The 18,714-nt window shown below is 39.4% G+C and overlaps 1 protein-coding gene across 2 annotated transcripts in view; it reads left to right on the top strand.

The window, feature by feature from the left end:
- Positions 1-3,596: 3,596 nt before the first annotated feature.
- LOC126281190 (exosome complex component RRP45-like) overlaps positions 3,597-18,714 on the top strand; it is a 53,571-nt gene continuing 38,453 nt past the window's right edge. The window contains exons 1-5 of one of the 2 annotated variants that reach the window (XM_049979899.1): positions 3,597-3,961; positions 5,400-5,494; positions 5,570-5,792; positions 5,878-6,098; positions 7,167-7,388. In XM_049979899.1, coding sequence (XP_049835856.1) covers positions 3,896-3,961; positions 5,400-5,494; positions 5,570-5,792; positions 5,878-6,098; positions 7,167-7,388 — 827 coding nt within the window. In that variant the 5' untranslated portion in view covers positions 3,597-3,895. Of the gene's footprint in view, positions 3,962-5,399; positions 5,793-5,877; positions 6,099-7,166; positions 7,389-18,714 lie in introns of both variants that reach the window. The other variant, XM_049979898.1, reaches the window with a different exon arrangement.

Raw genomic sequence — 18,714 nt, forward strand, 5'->3', positions numbered from 1 at the left:
CCTGTTAATTAAATAAACAGCAGTGGAGACTGCTTCTGCCCAAAATTTATTTGGCAAATTTGCTTCAAAGAGCAGGCATCTTGCTTTTTCTGCTATTGTATGCTTGTAATGCTCAGTCACTCTATTTTGTTCTGGTGTATGTAGCGCTGTAGTCTGATGTCGGATTCCTTCATTTCTGAAATATGTTATCAGATGATCATTCACATATTCTGTGCCATTATTGGTGCATGGAGTGCAGATCCTTTTCCCAGTTTGCCTTTTTACTAGATTTTTGAAGTCTCATATCAGTTGTGCTACATGATGTTTATTTCTGAGGAAATACACAAATACTCTCCTGGAATAAATATCAAGTAGAGTGAGGAAGTATTGTGCTCCTCCAATTGATCTAGTTTGCATCAGCTCACATAGATCTGAGTGAACAAGCTCGAGAATTTCTGTGGGTCTTGAGATAGATCGTGGAAAAGGAAGTCTTGTTTGCTTTCCCTCTAAGCAAATTGCACAGGGAGTATTTATTGTTCCCTTATATGAAATTCTACTAGCTGGGGCATTACAAAGTGCATCTATAGCTTCAGAAAGCAGATGACCTAGTCTTCTATGCCACAAGTCTGCACTATTTGCCTGCAATACGGATTTTGCTTCAAAATTTCGATCATATGCTTGGTCTGGTCGGTACATCCCGTTTGCTAATGACGCACTAGCAACCATATTTTTGCATGCGTCGTGAATACAACAACCTTGGTTGTCAAATAAAATAGAAGGACCTTATTCTACTATTTTTCTAACAGACAGTAGATTTGTGCTTATCTGAGGCACATACAGAATATCCTCTACTTTGATTCTAGCATTCTTGTTACCAGTGAGAACATCTACAAATTAAGACTTACCTTTTACAGGTAAGCTTTCATTATTTGCTATTAAAACTTGCGAGCCTGTCAAAGCTTCAACACTACTTTCATTACAAGGATATTTAGACAAATGCGCTGATGCGCCTGACTCTATGTACCATACTGTGTATCTTTACCTGCAGCTTCTGTTGCGAGTAACATCTGGTAGCTGGCTGTCTTGGCCCAAGTTTTTTGTCGATTTTCTTCTTGCTGCACCAGTTTTTAGCCAGATGCCCGTACTTGTTGCAATTATGGCACCTAGGACCCTTTTTTAATGTTACATCGCTCTTTTTCTTGTTGACTCGCAGAGCAGAATCGCTAATCGAATTTATTACAGGCATCATCGTTTATTTCTTGCAGTAATTTATTTTTATGGAGTCTCCTGTGTTTGGCACGTTTGAATTTTCTAAGCTCATAACCATAGGCTTATATTCGTCCAGTAATGCTGCAATCAGAATACACCCAATCCATTCTTCTTTAACTTCAAAATTCAAACCATTTAATTTTTGTGACGTGGAAATTATCTTTGACATATATTCTTCTACTGATGAACAAATGCTCCAGTCTGGTTGACAGTAACGTTTTTTAATAATCCTATCCTTTTGAGGAGACCAGAATGTTCACAGACTTGATTTAGCTTGTCCCCACACTCATTTTGCTGTAGATGTATCTTGCAAGTGAACATATATCAATGGATGGACGGAAAGCATAATTTTTGCTCTTGCTGTACAAACTTTAGTTGCATCCTGTACTTCGCCACTGATGCATTCCCACAATTGTTTGTGTTCTATATATGTTCGCATAGTGAACTGCCAGGTACTTTCGTTTTCTCTTCCCACCAGTTTTTCGACTGTGGGCAATGAATTGGTATTTACTGACACAATGATTTTAGCGATTACATCATTCCAAACTACCACGCACTGCTAATAATTTTCCTGAGATGGTGATCTCGTAATTTTTTTTAGAATATTACTCTGATTTATTTCTGGGCCCATAACCTGTTAGCAGAGTAATTTACAGGCAGTTTCTGATTGGAACAATTTATTAATACATTAAGCAAGTTCCATGAATTATGCACATAAAGCTTAATACACAGAATAAAAGAAATCATAGCGTCCATAGTTGCCTATAGCAACACAAAAGATATTCACACACCAGGGAGGCATAGATCGTAAAATCACACAAACTACAATTGGAAGGCAATGAAAGAAAGAATTATCAAGGTACACTACTTTTGACCAAAATCCTGCAACCTGAGTTGTGCTAAGAATCAAAAGCAGTAGATCTTCTTGCATGATGCATGATGCAGGGCATAGTTGACAATGCTGTAGGTGTCTGTAGTGTGTGCTTCCTTGCAGTCAGGGTTGGTGGTATCAGCAGAGAAACACTGTTTGCGGAGATTACTCTTGGATCTTCCAGTGTTGGAAGAATGACAGTTGAGTGACATACACACCCTCCATTATTCTCATACTGAGCTGTGAGGGTTTCCAAATGGAGATACCAGGCAGAGTTATAATCAAGTCGATAAATCCATAATTATTTCCTTCCTGTAGCTGCTGTTGTTTGCAAAACTGGAGTGACTTGAGGCAACTTCTTTGGTACCTCACCCATGGGATTGCTGGAACATGCCCACGTAAAGAGTGGTTTTAATGATGAGCCTGCTTTGTACCTCCACAATGGCAGCTAATTCACCCCAAATATCTGATGGTGCTATGCCTGTGAGATGGTATAGTTTTACAAGTGACAAGGTTTCAGACAACTTGTAGTTAGCCTACACATTTCATGTAATACCTTGTCAACTATGTTTACGATGGTAGTTTTGTGTCAGACTGGGTACGCAGAAGGCCAGTTCACATTGGCATCATGTCACATCAAGTCTCAATACCGTCACATCAGTGTGTATTCACACTGTCCGTCATGTCACATCATGCCACATCAATTCACTGATCCCAGTAGCAGCCGGTGAAAGTGAGGTTGAAGAGGTAGATATCGGAATTGAGCAACTAGCAACAATGAAGTTTAATAATGGCCAAAGCAAACTACGTAACTTATGTTCTTGATCAATTTTGTGTAGTTAAGTGCTGAGAAGTGAAATAACATTTCAAACCATCGACATTTATTTTCCAGCAGAAGTGTATACATACAAACATATCAAAGGAGATTTATCAGGATATAAACAGAGCCTGTTTAACCTTATCCAATATGTATTTTCTTATATACCATAAATAATAATGTCATAAACATCTCTATTTTTCTCCTTCATTGTTGCTAATTTGTTCAGTTAATATGTTACTAAATGAAAATTACTTGATCAACTTATGTTCTTTTTTATATACAGTGCGCGTACCGCCTCTGTTCAAGTACTGTAAAAGCAAAACAATTTTTCGCTTTTAGATATCTGAATTCAGCTGTAGAAGAATGGCCGATTTCATCATGCTAAATTTGCAGTTTATGACAAAAATAAATCACAATGAAAGATTAAGACACAAAATCCACTACTATCACAGGAGTAAGCACGGCGAAAATAGGTTAACTTCCGATACTAATGAACGACAATAGCGTCAAAACTCTGATCCGGAGAAACCTTGGCGTGACATGACCGTCCGTTGAAGGCCTGTGCGAATGCTACCACTTGAAATGCCGGGCACTGTGGAATGCTTTGATGTGACGTAACATGACGATCAGTGTGAAATGACGTATACTCTTCAGCTGGTATCACAGATCTTAGCCGAGAGCTAACAGGTCTCGCCAGAGCTCAACATGCAGCCAGTGAAATTGGAAAGGATACTAATTCTGGCATTTACTTCCACTCTAGAATTTTTGCAGCAGCTTGTGACAACGCAGCTAGACACAAATCTCAATCGATCGCCCATCCTATCATTCGTGTAGTACCGGTTTTTTTCTTACGTTTGTATATATCTTTGCTGTGCGTGCTTTGCTTCGTGTTTACTGTCGTAAAGGACGCTGTTGTTATGTTGTTATGTAGTTAAACCATCAGGTAACAAGTAAACATGAAAAGCGGTGTGTTATCCAGCTGCGAGAAGTCGTTTGTCCTTCAGGCTTTGACTGAAGGGAGGGTGAGTTAATGGCATTACAGTAGTTGCCAAAAGTTTGCAATAACAAGTCCACGTTGTATACAACTTTGGTGCAGACAGCAAAGCTTTCTACAACACTTTTACAGTCAGTGAGACTGTATAGCTCCCATTTATGGTTCAAGCACGCACTCAGCGTCATCAGAGACGAAAAAAATGATCATCACACGTTTGTTGTAAATAATTCTACTGGTTGTTATTTGGCATAATTGTAATTGAATTTTGGTAGATTTACGTATCAGCGCACACCACACACAACAATAATTCTTGTCATAATCGTACAAGCAATTGTTTGTGGCATTATTTTCAAGAGCCCCCTACACTGCTGCCACCAACGTTCCTCTCATTGACACACATCGTGGAACTGATCTGCTGCAAAGTCATCGATGTTAATGTATGACTTCATGTTATTGTTTAAAAAATATGTATTGCCAGTCAGAGAAAATCATTTTGAAAGTGTAAAATCGGTATTTCTTTGATTATTCTGGCACTAAAGGCATAATATGAATGTACTGAAGTCTTCATGCAATTTAAGTAAGTGGTCAGTACCTAGAGCAGCTATTCCTGTTAATGGATTATTGAATTACTTACCGGATTGTTGAAGAGTCCCATTTTGGCACTGCCATTCCCAGTTTGTTTAATTAAACTGACTTCTGTCGTTTTTGATTGTAGCATAACAATGTAACTATTTTGATATGGCACCAGTTTACCAAGCGTCTCGATAGATAGTACTTAGCTCGAAATTTCCATGAGGACATATAAATCCTTAAGAACAATTTGTTTAATAAAGAGATTTTTATTCACATTTAGGGGACACCTTTATACATAGTGTATATTGGTTGGCTTCTAGGTGTACTCAGAATGTACTGTGAGTCTCCATAACTAAAGTGTCCTGATTCTGCCAATTAGAATTTCTGTATACAGGTCGCTCTGGGCTTCATTTCTTCGCAAGGTTTAGTAGGACCTCATATTTAGTTCAAAGATACTTGCAGTATTGTGCCTCAATCTGTTATACTGCTTTTTCAGCTAGTCATTGCTATGCAGTAAATATTCGATTAAGTATGAAACGTTGGTGCTGCTACTAGAGTGAGAATTTCAGACCTCCTTGGTTTCAAAATGGAAGTTGTACATTGAAAAAAAAATCCAGGTGCTTCTCTCATTAAAGTCTGACTGCCGTCATAAACATGGTAAAAATTAAGGGTTTTTGCACTTAGGACACACAAACCTATTCTGCTGACAGTTGACAAATATTTTCAATCTACTTTGTGAATGAAATTAGGACAGAATGAGATTTTCACATCATTAAGAAAAGTTTACAATCTTCCATAAGAATTTGAATGGGCTTATGTTTTTTGAGACACCTATAATTTAAATGTTTAGTGTTTTTGTACATTACAGATATCAGCAATGATTTGACTTTCAGAGACTTGATGGGCGAGCTTTTAATCAGCACAGAGATCTGAAAATCTTTTTTGGCAGTGATCTGGGTTGCTGCCAAGTTTTATTGGGGCTGACCAGGTATGACGTCCTTAAAATTACATTTGTTTTTCAGCTGGTTTTTTTGCCTCATGTAAATGTTTTTCACTGTTTTAGAGTTATAGCACAGGTGTCCTGTGAAGTTCAACAACCCAAACCAACCCGTCCAGAGGAAGGTCTGCTTCTAGTTTATGTGGAATTGAGCCCTATGGCTGCACCTGATTTTGAGGCAGGACGACCATCAGACCTTGCCGTTCAGTTGAGCCGGGTTTTGGAGAAATGTATTAAAGACAGCAGGGCTGTTGACTTGGAGTCTCTGTGCATCAAAAGTGAAGAAAAAGTATATTAATCATGCATGTGAAATTATGTTTTTGCTGTTTTGTAAACAAGTGTCGGCTTTAATTCCCCCCCCCCCCCCCTCGCAGGTGTGGGCACTTCGTGTGGATATAACAGTATTAAACCATGAAGGAAATTTGGCAGATGCTGCTTCTGTTGCTGCTCTGACAGCATTGGGTCACTTTCAGCGCCCAGATTTTACTGCTGAGGGTGGCAAAATAATCATCCATAGTGCAGAAGAGAAAGACACAGTACCAATAACGCTTCATCATTACCCAGTATGTGTCTCCTTTGCTGTGTTCAACAATGGGTGGGTGACTTCTCTATTCAGATTTCTTTTAAAGCAAATAAATACAGGACAGTTATAATTAAATTTTCACTACTTGAACAAGTGTAGACAGAAAACTATTTACCATATTAGTATTCAATTTAATAGGAATGATGATCAGACTGTGCAGTACAGGATTTGTGTTGTTTGTAGCATCAGCTTCGAGACTTACCCTTAGGCATCGGTACTGGTACAGCAACATAGGGTTGAAACACAAGCATTAGTTTGCATTACGGTTGTAGACCGTCAACATAGATGTGGTTAAGGTATGTAGGTCTTCATTTGAAAGGCTGTCCTATCAGAACATCAGGAATAGTGCTGCTGCTCATTAAAGGAATACAGGCAAGTCCTTTTTCCCCATCAGCATTGAAGAACATGATTTGGAAGTTCAAATTAACAGGTGACTTGGAATTACTTCTGGGAGAACCCAACAGCCAATTGTGCCCTGAGCTGTTGAAGAAGCTTCTGTTGCCATGGCTGAGAATGCTGGATCTTCGTGCAGTACATTAGCTGTACATGATGGCTATACATTCCTGGGTCCACAGTTCGAAAAGTGCTGTGAACAATTGTGAAAATACGGCCCTGCAAGCTTCCAGGCTGTTCTGGACGCAGATGTTTGTCACACTGAGCAGTGTTTGTAACCTGGCATGTAAACTTGGTACACAAGTAAAGTGTGTTTCTTTCAATGCTTTACTCATTATTTTTTTTCAATGGTGTATTCAGTATTTCTCTTCGTCGTGTGGTTACAAATGTTTCCACAATGCTTCATTGTCCTATGGTCACTTGCATCTCATAAGCCCCCCCCCCCCCCCAGTTAGTGAAAGTTTAAATAAAACTGTCCTGTAAATATAATTTGAAACATCTGTAACCTGCCTTGTAGGTATTCAGCATAAATTTTGTTCACTAAATACAGTATTTTACTTCGTGGTAAGTCAATGTCTTTTTGTTTCTTCATTTCTGTTTGTTTGAAAGGATTGGCTCATAATATACTAATGTTTTTTTGAACTGTCAATATTGTATCACAATGTGGACTTGTTTCTTTTTTCCAAGGGAGCATGTAGTGGCAGATCCTACGGAGCTAGAAGAACGTGTTGCTGAAGCTCATATAGTGTTCGGTATGAATTCATACCGTGAGCTTTGTGGTGTTCACTTGGGAGGCAGTGCACTTGCAGATCCTGAGATGATTATACAGTGTGCAATTCAAGCTGCCGTACGTGCATCTCGAGTTGTAGAGATAATACGGAGTGCCTTGGAAAGTGATGCCAAAGCCAGGTGATTTTCTAGCATAATTTATAAACATCTTGAGTTTAGTAATAGGCCATTATGGTTCATCAAAATACTTCCTGTGGATTGAGAGTGCCAACTGCTTTGTTTACTGGCAGCAAAATTCAAATTCTGTGTACAAAGTACAGCAATACTATTGCTAATAGTGATGGTGAGGTGGTGGCGATGACAGTGGTAAATGTTAATTTACTTGTAAGTGGAAGTACAAAAATACTTGGCCCTGTTAGGGACTTTGTGATAATGAAAAGGTCTAATGTAAAAGGAAGATACTCAGTTGTGATAGTATAAAGAATACATTTAACAAACAGGGAAGATAGATCCATATAGCAAAAGAACCTTGACAGCTTGTAGCATCATTTCCACCTAATAGTGATGGTGGGGTGGTGGCGATGACAGTGGTAAATGTTAATTTACTTGTAAGTGGAAGTACAAAAATAAGAGTAGCTCTGTGATAGAAATTTGGGTTACTTGCCCCTGTTAGGGACTTTGTGATAATGAAAAGGTCTAATGTAAAAGGAAGATACTCAGTTGTGATAGTATAAAGAATACATTTAACAAACAGGGAAGATAGATCCATATAGCAAAAGAACCTTGACAGCTTGTAGCATCATTTCCACCTTTGAGCATAAGGTACAAAAAGCTGGGCCACCAGTACTGCCTGAAAGCCATAGTTGTCTACAAATGCAGCAACCGATCAAACAAGAGCGTCCATCAGCTCAACCACAGGTGGGCACTGGTTGGCTAGGCAATGCGCCAGGCAGTTCTATCTGTTCACTGCTGTGTTGAGTTCACATCTGGACACATCTGATGCTTGTCAGGTTAACACTTCCTAATGAATTTAGCTATAACAATGACTTCTCAAAATATTTCGTTGTCATTTTCCCATTGTTGGGTAGAACAATTCTTATTTTTTGAAAACAAAAAGATGCGTTGGCTCAGTGCCCAGTGTGCCATATGATGCTTGATCCAATGAATAAATACAGTACTTGTCCCTTCACCCCACGAAGTTTGGTGAGTTGGATGGCACTACAAGGAAACAACTCATTGCAGCACTGAAGGGCAAAGTAAAGCAACTGCTAATATTGAGGCACAAAAAAATCATAATGTGAACATTCTGCATGTTAATTGAACATGATGCAACTGATTTTAGATCACTGACATGGAGGGACGTGCAACATTATAAACAAGCTACAAAGTTGCACACATTATTGCAGCAAGTGGCTTGCCATTAGGGCTGTTGATGAAATATTGAAATATACATATTTTTCTCCAAAAAGCTATTGTTATATATTGATATTTTCCATTCGGCATTTTCCAATATATATCGGCGATATTTTCCCCTGATATATTAATATCAAAGTGGCTATATCAAGTGCTGTTACTTTTATTTTATGTTACATATTTTCACCTTTTTTGGCAAATATTTGAAATTGTTCTTGAATATAATTTGTGAAGGAGTTTTACTACTTTTTTTGCTTTCATCGCATCAAGTCTTCTCTTTGACTGTGTGAAGCAATTATATACAGCACAAAAATAGTAGTCCGATTGCACAGGTGGGGGTGCAACTAGTGTGCTATTCCTTCACATTGGCATTCTTCAAAAACAGTTTGCTGAAAATGATGAACAAAAAAAAAAAAAACTAAATGACAAGACTGGTCTTTGGGTTGGGCAGAGGCGTATAAGGGGAAACGCTGATGCTATCGGCACTTGGTGCTATCAACTGCTAGGTTGCTGGCATTAGCAAAAATGGAAAAAAACAGGGAAGTCGACATGAAGTGTTCCAGACAAATCCAATACATGTTGAAACTGAGCAACAGACACATCAGACAACTTGTATTGTGCCAGTTACCTGCAGTTACCTTTGTTAGCAAAGTGGTTATTGCCAAGTGTGAACATGCATAGTTTTCCTTTCAGTTCTTGCTCTGGGCGAGGTAGATAGGCTGCTAGTTTGTTGATGTATAGAATATCTAATAATAAATCGATACTTAAATATAGAGCTCTTAAACTGGCAGTATATTTACATTTTGAAGCTGATATTTTTATGGGCCGGTAAATTTTTTTCCCTCGATATATCAATACTTTTTCTCAATATATCGAGAGCCGATAATGATATTTTTTTTAAAATATTGATATATTGGAGTTTTTAAATTTTTAAAATTATCACAGTCCTACTTACCATTTTTGATGGGCTCCTCTTCATATTGCCTCTGCTAGCCATCGTAGGGTGCTTAATGCCAGGAGAGGTAAAGAAGTTTCAAGCAGTTGGCCTCTCCAAGAAAACTCATTGGATCTAAGATATGGGTGTGCAACTGGAGAACCAGTGGAAGAAAACAGGTTGGCTTTTCTTCCTTATTCATTAGCATTTGATAAAACAAGTGATGTAATAGACAATGTGCAGCTTTCGTTATTTGTACAGGTTGTTGACTTGGAACAACAGGTTTTTGTGGGGCTATTAGATATTGTACCTATGAATTACATAACCCCAGAATGCAGTATATTGAGGTGGTATTTGAATGGGCTGAAAATGTGTTTGCCATGGGACAGGCTCTGTTCTGAGGTGTCATTTGGAGCACCACAGATTTTGTGTTTAAAAGAGACGGGGGAGGGGGAAAGATAAGAAGCAAGATTAAATGCTCCATCAACAGAGCATCTGGAGTGCCTTAGGGAAGTCATGGAAAACCGTAATCTGGATGGCTGGACATCCTGAAGAATGTGAGTTCAGTGTTCCATCTCTTCATCTCACTGCACCATCTCACTCAGTGATTTTGTGCTTCGTTTACAAGAAAAATCAAGTCCGAATTTAGGAAAGACATATCAAGTATACACAGTTTTATTCACCAAGAGGTCCTTTGCACAAAAAGTGTGCAATATGGTTACTTCATGAATGTTGTGGTGCAATGTGTGAACTTTGTAAACAGGTGTAATGTCAGTCACTGCCAGTTAAAGCGATTTTTGCAAGATTTGGAAGCAGCACATGGTGACATACCTTATCATTGTGCAGTATAGTGGCTTAGCGAAGGCAAAATTTTCAACATATTAGTTGCAACTTGGTAGGAAATCAACACTTTTTATGGAAATAAAAGCAGAGACACAGCCAGCACACAGTGAAGATAAACGGGTTGCAGGCTTGACCTTTTTCACCAATATTACAAGACACTTATACAATTTAAATTTGTCACTCCAAGGGAAAAGTCTGATTATTCCTAATGTGTGTGATGTTCGTGGACGAACTCCATTTATTTGACTGGCAGCTTGGTGCAGGAAATGTTACAGTTATATTCAGATTCTTGTTTTACAGCTTATTAGCAAAACATTGTGCAACTCTTGTCAGTTTTTTGAGACAAGCATTAAGGCCCATCATAGGCAAAAAAAAAAAAAAAAAAAAAAAAAAAAAAAAAAAAAAAAAAAAACTATTTAACAACTAAGTTTCCATTATACCAGATGCTGTACTTTTGGAAACACACTGAGAGCTGATTGATTTGCTCTCTGCTGAAGGACAAATATAAATACAGAACCAATTTGATAAGATGGTATCATGATTTCATGCAGAAAAGTTTCCAAAGCTACACAGGACTGTTGCTAACATTATATATCTGTTTGTCTCAAAATATACTGAATTGAAGAACAACCACAGCTGAAAATCATATTGATTAGATTAAAAAATCTGCTTCAGTTGTGAATGATATATCTTTCATTACATGACTAGTTTTGGAGACCTTTAGCTCCAGCATCGGGTACCACACGTAAATAGAACGACCAATTGAGTTTGTACCCTTTATTATATGTCCATTTGTATAATGCTCGTAGATCAGCTTTGACAGTCTTCATACTGTCCTCATCACATGTGTAGATGAAATGATATGTCATTGATTTGTAATGAGAAGTGTATTGAATCTGTTACCGAATCCTGGGGATACATTATATTTCCTGTTTGCATTGTGACTTTATAGACCCTGGCTGGGCAGCAGATATTAGCAAAACCATCTATTATGCTTGCTGTTAAGCATGGTGAGTGAAGTATCAAAATCACAGCATCAAAGGCTGTTCTGAAATAAAAAAAGAACTTGATAGTTGCTTCTTATCAGTTCATACCTATCTGCTACTTCTTTTAAAGGTGGCTTTTCTTTTACCATGTTAGTGGAAGGTGCCATTTTGGATTCTGTGAAATTGCTGCCCCTGATAACTTAAAAATATGCTCTGTTATTCATTTACATCTAACACGCAATCACAATTGCAGAAGCTTTCCATTTTTTTGGAAAGTTAGTCCTGTACTGACTGTGCCTTTGATGAATCTCATTATTCATTTGACTGCATCTCAATAGCTATTTAATTTCAAACTGAGGCTACTTACAACTCTCACAACATATGCAATTGTCCAGTCTTATAGTCTTGAGCCATGAATCACCAGCTTGTTGATGAGGAATATGATTGAATACAAGTTCCTTCACCTGTAATTCATTTCATATTTTTGTAGCTTCAAAACAGGTTTGAGAGAGTATGCAACCAGATTGCAATTTTCTGTGCAAAATTTCTTTAGCGTATTCACGACTTATTTACTTTGACCGGTGTTGATCATCTCTTTGCTGAGCTCTTTTGGGTTTTCAATTGAGTTGTGACATGGTGTTGTCGAACATTTTTCACGAATTACCTACTCGTCACCTTCAGCTGAAGTTCTAAGTGTGTGTCTAGTTAGTTTCCTAATAGCTACTGAACTGCAGACTACTCTGTTCTACTCTGTTCGGTGGGCCAATCACATGCCTCCAGAAGAGATGTCACAACCATGACTTCCCCCCCCTCCCCCCCCCCCACTGAGTATGTGGGTCTCTGGGTGTTGAGTTCTTGTGCTGCTTTTCTATCTATCATGACTCAGAAGCCTGAGGCTCCCCCCCCCCCCCCCCCCCCCCCCTCCCTGCAGCACCACCACTGGCTGCATCTCTTGTGGAGGCGTGTGATTGACCCACCTGTTGTACACTCAGGAGTGAAGTCTGCAGTCCAGCATCTGTAAAGGAATAAGTTGGACATGAACCTCACACTTCTCCTGAAGATGCCAGATTGGAAACTCTATGAAATGTTGTGACAAAACATCGACACAGCTTGGTTGATAATCAAAGAAGATTTCATCAATGGAATTTGCTCAGAAAACCTGCATTTTCATATAATGGTCTCTTGTTTTCTATCTCACTTTGCTCTCATGCCAAGACTTTTTCTTTCTTTTACCATGTTAGTGGAAGGTGCCATTTTGGATTCCATGAAATTGCTGCCCCTGATAACTTAAAAATATGGCATGTTACTAATTTACAGCCAACATGCAATCAGAATTGCAGAAGCTTTCAATTTCTGTCTTTCTGCTTTTTTTTTGGAAAGTTAGTCCTGTACTATGTCTTTGATGACGTTTAGTTTCCCAAGAACTCTCATCTTACGTTGACTCATCATGTCATTCTTTCATTTATTATATCTGCTCAGTAAGATGATTAGTTGTCCACTGAAACAGCGAGAAAGAATTTATTTTGCGTCTAAGTTCTGTTACGGATGTTGGGATCATATTCTGATTTCTGTAGGTTCATTTTCGTAAACATTGTACTAAACTTCTCATAACAAATACATGAAGCCTGTTTTAGACCATAAACTTCTTTCCTTGGTTTGGAATCCTTCATATCCTCCCCGTATGTTGTGTAAGATATGAATTGATGAGCCTAAACTTCTTCTCAGAAATCATGCTGAAGGAACATGCATTGAACATCCATGTGTTCAGTGTCAGGATCAAGTTCAGCTGCCGAAACCAACAGGTTACAAAGTGAAGAATTATGAGCAACAAATGAAAAGGATTCATCGAAGTCTACATTTGTAAGAGGGAATAACTTATTCAGTATTGCCATTTTGCATTTCTTGCTCTTTGAATATCTCTTTTGAATAAATTGTTTATTTGAGTGATGTTAAATCATCAATGTCCAAATTTCTTTGCTAAGTAACAACTTATATTCATTACTTAAGGCATTTTTCCATTTTTCCCAATCATCATGACAACTTTTTTTATATATATATTTTTTTTTTTTAAATATGAATTTGGCTCTCAAACTATACCAGAACAACCCAAATCATCATAAAAATATTTGGGTTTCAGTTTTCATTGATGTGATGATTGTCTAATATCTGGCTGCACGGCATCAGTATCTGATTTTTGATCATTGTCCTGATCAGTGTTAATGTTCACTGTCTGCTCAGTGTCACTTTATGCCAATTCAAGGTGAACTACTTCTTGATGAACATCAGTGAAATTTGCAAACTTGGCTCTGAAGTCTGTTTGAATGACTTGAATATCAGATATTATTGGCAATGTACTAGTGTTGTACCACTGTTTGCTACAGCATGTTGAAAGTCAGTTATTTTCACATTAAACTTTTTCTCTTCCTATGTCTTCAGGGCAAAGACTCAGTGTTTCCTCAAAAGTGTTGATAAAGTGCGGCAAAGATGCTGTAGTTTAGCCACCTCCTGTTACAAAATGGGTGATTGTAGAGATGACTGCATTACCGCACATCACAGTGTAGGACATAATCAAGTCAAACGTTTTGTAGCCCATGCTGGATCTAAAACCTTCAAGTAAAAAAAAGAAAAACAAAGACAGCAACTGAGATGCACATCCTTAACAATTACTGATTCTTTGTGTTGCCTTATCATCCCTCAAAGTTTGTTGATGGTATTCTGAAACACCCTGTGCTTGAAAATAAGTAATGCCTTAATCAGGTGCACTCAGGTTACAATTTCATTGAAATAAGAAATGTCAATAACAAAAATAAGAAAATAGTTTAGTATTGTTTCAGCTTGACTGTATACCATCTCCCACCATTGGAATAAAATGACCATTAATATTTCATTGGAGGATTTGTGTATTGATATGTATTTATATTTGTACTTTGCAACTCACCCTATGGTGTGTGTGGTCGAGGGAATTTTGTGTACCTCTGTTGTTTCTCCTTTCCTGTTCATCACAAATGTTTTGCTGGGAGAATGATTGATAGTAGCCCTTCATAAATCTCTCTAATTTTATCTTTGTAGACCCTTGTTGGAGTTTACACCCTTGGAGTTTTAACAACAAACCACACCATAATGCAGAATGCCCCACTTGCCGTGTCTGGTGCTGGAATTGGATTGGCAGATCTGGGACTCTTTTGCACTTGTAATGAAACATGCTGCTCTTGTTTGGATCTTTTCCATCATCTCTGTAAATCCTTCCTGGTCTCGGTCCTAATTTGATGAACAGTATTAAAGATCATTCAGATGTGGTATCTGTAAGCTACCTCTTTTGTGGGTGGATTACACTTCCCGAGGATTCTCCCTATGAGTATCAGTCTGCCAGCTGCCATTCTCACAGTTAGCCTTATGTGGTGGCTCCACTTTTAATTGCCCTGTGCATATATTCCTAGATATTTAATGGATGCAACTGCTTCTAGCAATTGTTCAGCATTTGAGTAATCATAAAATGACGAGTCTTTCACCTATTCATGTGCAGTATATTGTGTTTCTTTGTTTTGAAGGTTAACCACCAGTCCCAGCTCCAATTCTGTGCAGAACTTCCAGCATTTCGGTACAATTTTCTAGCATTGAGACTTCTCTGCATACTACAGAATCATCTGTGAAAAGCCTTACAGAGTTTCTAGTTTTATCCACTAGTTCATTTATATATTTCGAACAGTAATGGTCCTATAACTGTTTCCTTGTATAAAGTTACATTAACCCCTGAAGATTTCTCTCTATTAAGAATGACCTGCTGTGTACAGTTTGCTAGGAACTTTTCAGTCCAAACACAAAGCTGATCTCATATATTGTGCACTCCTTTATTCGGTGATGCTGAAAAACTTGTATTTCTTGCCTTCAGGGCCTCATGGACAAATGAAACGAGCAGGGTTTCATACAGTCTTTGTTGCATAATTGACATTTGAGTCCTACAGAGATTTTTGGTATCCAGTAAGATCATAATATGTGAACTTAAAGACATTCAAGAATTCTTCAACAGACAGGTGCTATAAAAAAAATTCATGTCTTTCACATTCTTGATATATTGTGATCCCTGTCAGCCATCTGGATTTAAGTTCTCTGTGATTCCCCTAAATTGCTTAAGGCAAATGCTGGGATTGTTTCTTTGGAAAGGCACAGCCGATTTCCTTCCACATCCTTTCCTAATCTGAGCTTGTGCTTCTTCTCTAATGATCCTTTTCTTGATGAGGTGTTAAACTCTTAATCAGTCTACCTACCATTGACACAATGCAGCTGTTCATTATCGTGAACTGGATTTTTCCAGTTCTGATGCATACAATTTTTCATTTCATAAAGATTTGAGACTTAAAGTCAGTGTGTTAAATTATCAAAATTAATAAAAAAAATAAAATAAGATGACAGGTCAAGCCTTGGATGTTTGGCAGTATGGTAGCTGTTCCTACGTAATGTGTGAGAGACTCCTCCATAATGCTTTGACCATCCATAATTATTACTCATATATTTCATAGGCTGCTGAACATCATTAAAATCCTTGTAAAGGGTTATGCTGGTACTTGCATTGTTTAATTCATAAATTTCGGGCGTATTATAGTATTTGAGAGTTATAGCATCGCGTTTTAGTACCTGAATAGTGTAAATTCGCGAAGTCGTCTGTCTTCTGTTTTTGTTTTGAATGGCCAGTGTCAGTTGGTCACAGCCAATGTGCTCCCTGCCTCCGTTGGATAAGCAGCTGCCAGCAGAAAGTCGTATACTCCTAGCTCACTCATTTGTTACATAGTTTAATTCTTAATTTTTTTGCACGTTTTTGGTACTTGCAATGTTTAATTTATGAATTTTGGGCGTATTATAGTATTTGAGAGTGTAGCATCATGTTTTTTAGTTCCTGAATGGTGTAAAACCTCATAGTCTCCTTCCGCTGCCGAGAAGTGTGTCAGCAGTGCGCAAGTAGTAGCATTACTGCATCTATTAGGCAATCTTGTATTTTAATAACCGTTTAAATTTTATGTCGAATTGTTCGTGCTCTCTGTAGATTAGTTCAGATGTTCTTGCACAAGTTTTTAGCATGGATAGGGACTGCTACTGCTGTGTTCGGATGCAGGCTGAGTTGGCATCCCTTCGCTCCAGGTTCAGGCAGTGTTGGCCTCGGTCACGCAGCTTGAGGCTGTTGCCAATGGGCATCACTGTGTGGGTCCGGATGGGGGTTTGTCGGGGACGGCCAGCTCGTCCCAAGCATCCCCCGATCAGACTATGACTATGGCTGCCCGGGATACAGCCCACATTAAGGCTGATCCCTCAGCTGTGGTAGAGTGGGAGGTCATCTCGAGGTGTGGCAGGGGGCGAAAGACATTCCGGAGGGCTGAACAGAAGGCCTCTCCAGTTTGTCTGATGAACCGGTTTCAAGCTCTGTCTCAGACTGATACTGATCTTCGGCCAGACATGGCTGCTTGTCCTGTTCCAGAGGTTGCCCCTCAGTCTGCTAGATCCGGGCGGTTGCAGAGGGTGGGCTGACTGGTAGTTGGAAGCTCCAATGTCAGGCGCATAATGGGGACTCTTAAGGATATGGCACCAAGAGAGGGGAAGAAAACCAATGTTCACTTCGTGTGCATACCGGGGGGAGTCATTCCAGATGTGGAAAGAGTCCTTCTGGATGCCATGAAGGGTACAGGGTGCACTCATCTGCAGGTGGTCGCTCATGTCGCCACCAATGATATGTGTCGCTATGGATCGGAGGAAATCCTCTCTGGCTTCCGGCGGCTATCTGCCAGTCTCGCTAGGGGGATGAAAGCAGAGCTCACCATCTGTAGCATTGTCGACAGGACTGACTGCGGAGCTTTGGTACAGAGCCGAGCGGAGGGTCTGAATCAGAGGCTGAGACGGTTCTGCGACCATGTGGGCTGCAGATTCCTCGACTTGCGCCATAGGGTGGTGGGGTTTCGGGTTCCGCTGGATAGGTCAGGAGTCCACTACATGCAGCAAGCAGCTACACGGGTGGCAGGGGTTGTGTAGCGTGGACTGGGCGTTTTTTTTAGGTTAGATGGCCTCGGCCAAGTCCTGAGAGGGCAGCAGCCTCAAAGGGTGCGGGGCAAAATCAGAATATGCAGGGACCAAGCAGCAATCGATATTGTAATTGTAAACTGTCGAAGCTGCATTGGTAAAGTACCCGAACTTCAAGTGCTGATAGAAAGCACCGAAGCTGAAATCGTTATAGTTACAGAAAACTGGCTGAAGCCAGAAATAAATTCTGCCAAAATTTTTACAAAGGCACAGACAGTTTTTAGAAAGGATAGATTGCATGGAACCAGTGGTGGCGTGTTTGTCGCTGTTAGTAGTAGTTTATCTGTGGTGTCACAGCCAGACACCACACTTGCTAAGTGGTAGCCTTTAAATCGGCCGCGGTCTGGTAGTATAAGTTGGACCCGCGTGTCGCAGACCGAGCGCCGCCACACGGCAGGTCTAGAGAGACTTCCTAGCACTCACCCCAGTTGTACAGCCGACTTTGCTAGCGATGGTTCACTGACTTCTACGCTCTCATTTGCCGAGACGATAATTAGCATAGCCTTCAGCTACGTTATTTGCTATGACCTAGCAAGGCGCCAGTATCCATACTAGTGATATTGTGAATCATGTACCATAAAAAGCGACGTTCTCCATTAATGGATTACAGTTAAGTATTCCACCAGCTACGTCCATTTTTCTCAATTCTAATTCCCTTATCATGTTCCAGACCTCACGCCAGTCTGCGTGAGCTAAAACGCGTGCATTTCGGCCTCCTTTAGCAATACGGTGTTGGCTCTCCTGCCAACCACAACATTATCTTGTAGTGAAGTAGAAGTGGATAGTTCCTGTGAATTATTATGGGTGGAGGTTACACTCAACAACCAAGCTAGGTTAATAGTTTGCTCCTTTTACCAACCTCCCAACTCAGCAGCATTAGTGGCAGAGCAACTGAGAGAAAATTTGGAACACATTTCACAGATGTTTAGGTCGGGTGGTAGGGACAGAGCATCGAGTGCCATTATACTGAGTGCACTATTCGAAAATTACCTCGAGCAATTAAACAGAGAACCGACTCGTGGAGATAACATCTTGGACCTACTGATAACAAACAGACCCGAACTTTTCGACTCTGTAAGTGCAGAACAGGGAATCAGTGATCATAAGGCCGTTGCAGTATCCTTGAATATGGAAGTTAATAGGAATATAAAAAAAGGCAGGAAGGTTTATCTGTTTAGCAAGAGTAATAGAAGGCAGATTTCAGACTACCTAACAGATCAAAATGAAAATTTTTGTTCCGACACTGACAATGTTGAGTGTTTATGGA

The sequence above is a fragment of the Schistocerca gregaria genome, chromosome 7 (genome assembly GCF_023897955.1).
Source record: "Schistocerca gregaria isolate iqSchGreg1 chromosome 7, iqSchGreg1.2, whole genome shotgun sequence".
Lineage (NCBI taxonomy): Eukaryota > Metazoa > Arthropoda > Insecta > Orthoptera > Acrididae > Schistocerca > Schistocerca gregaria.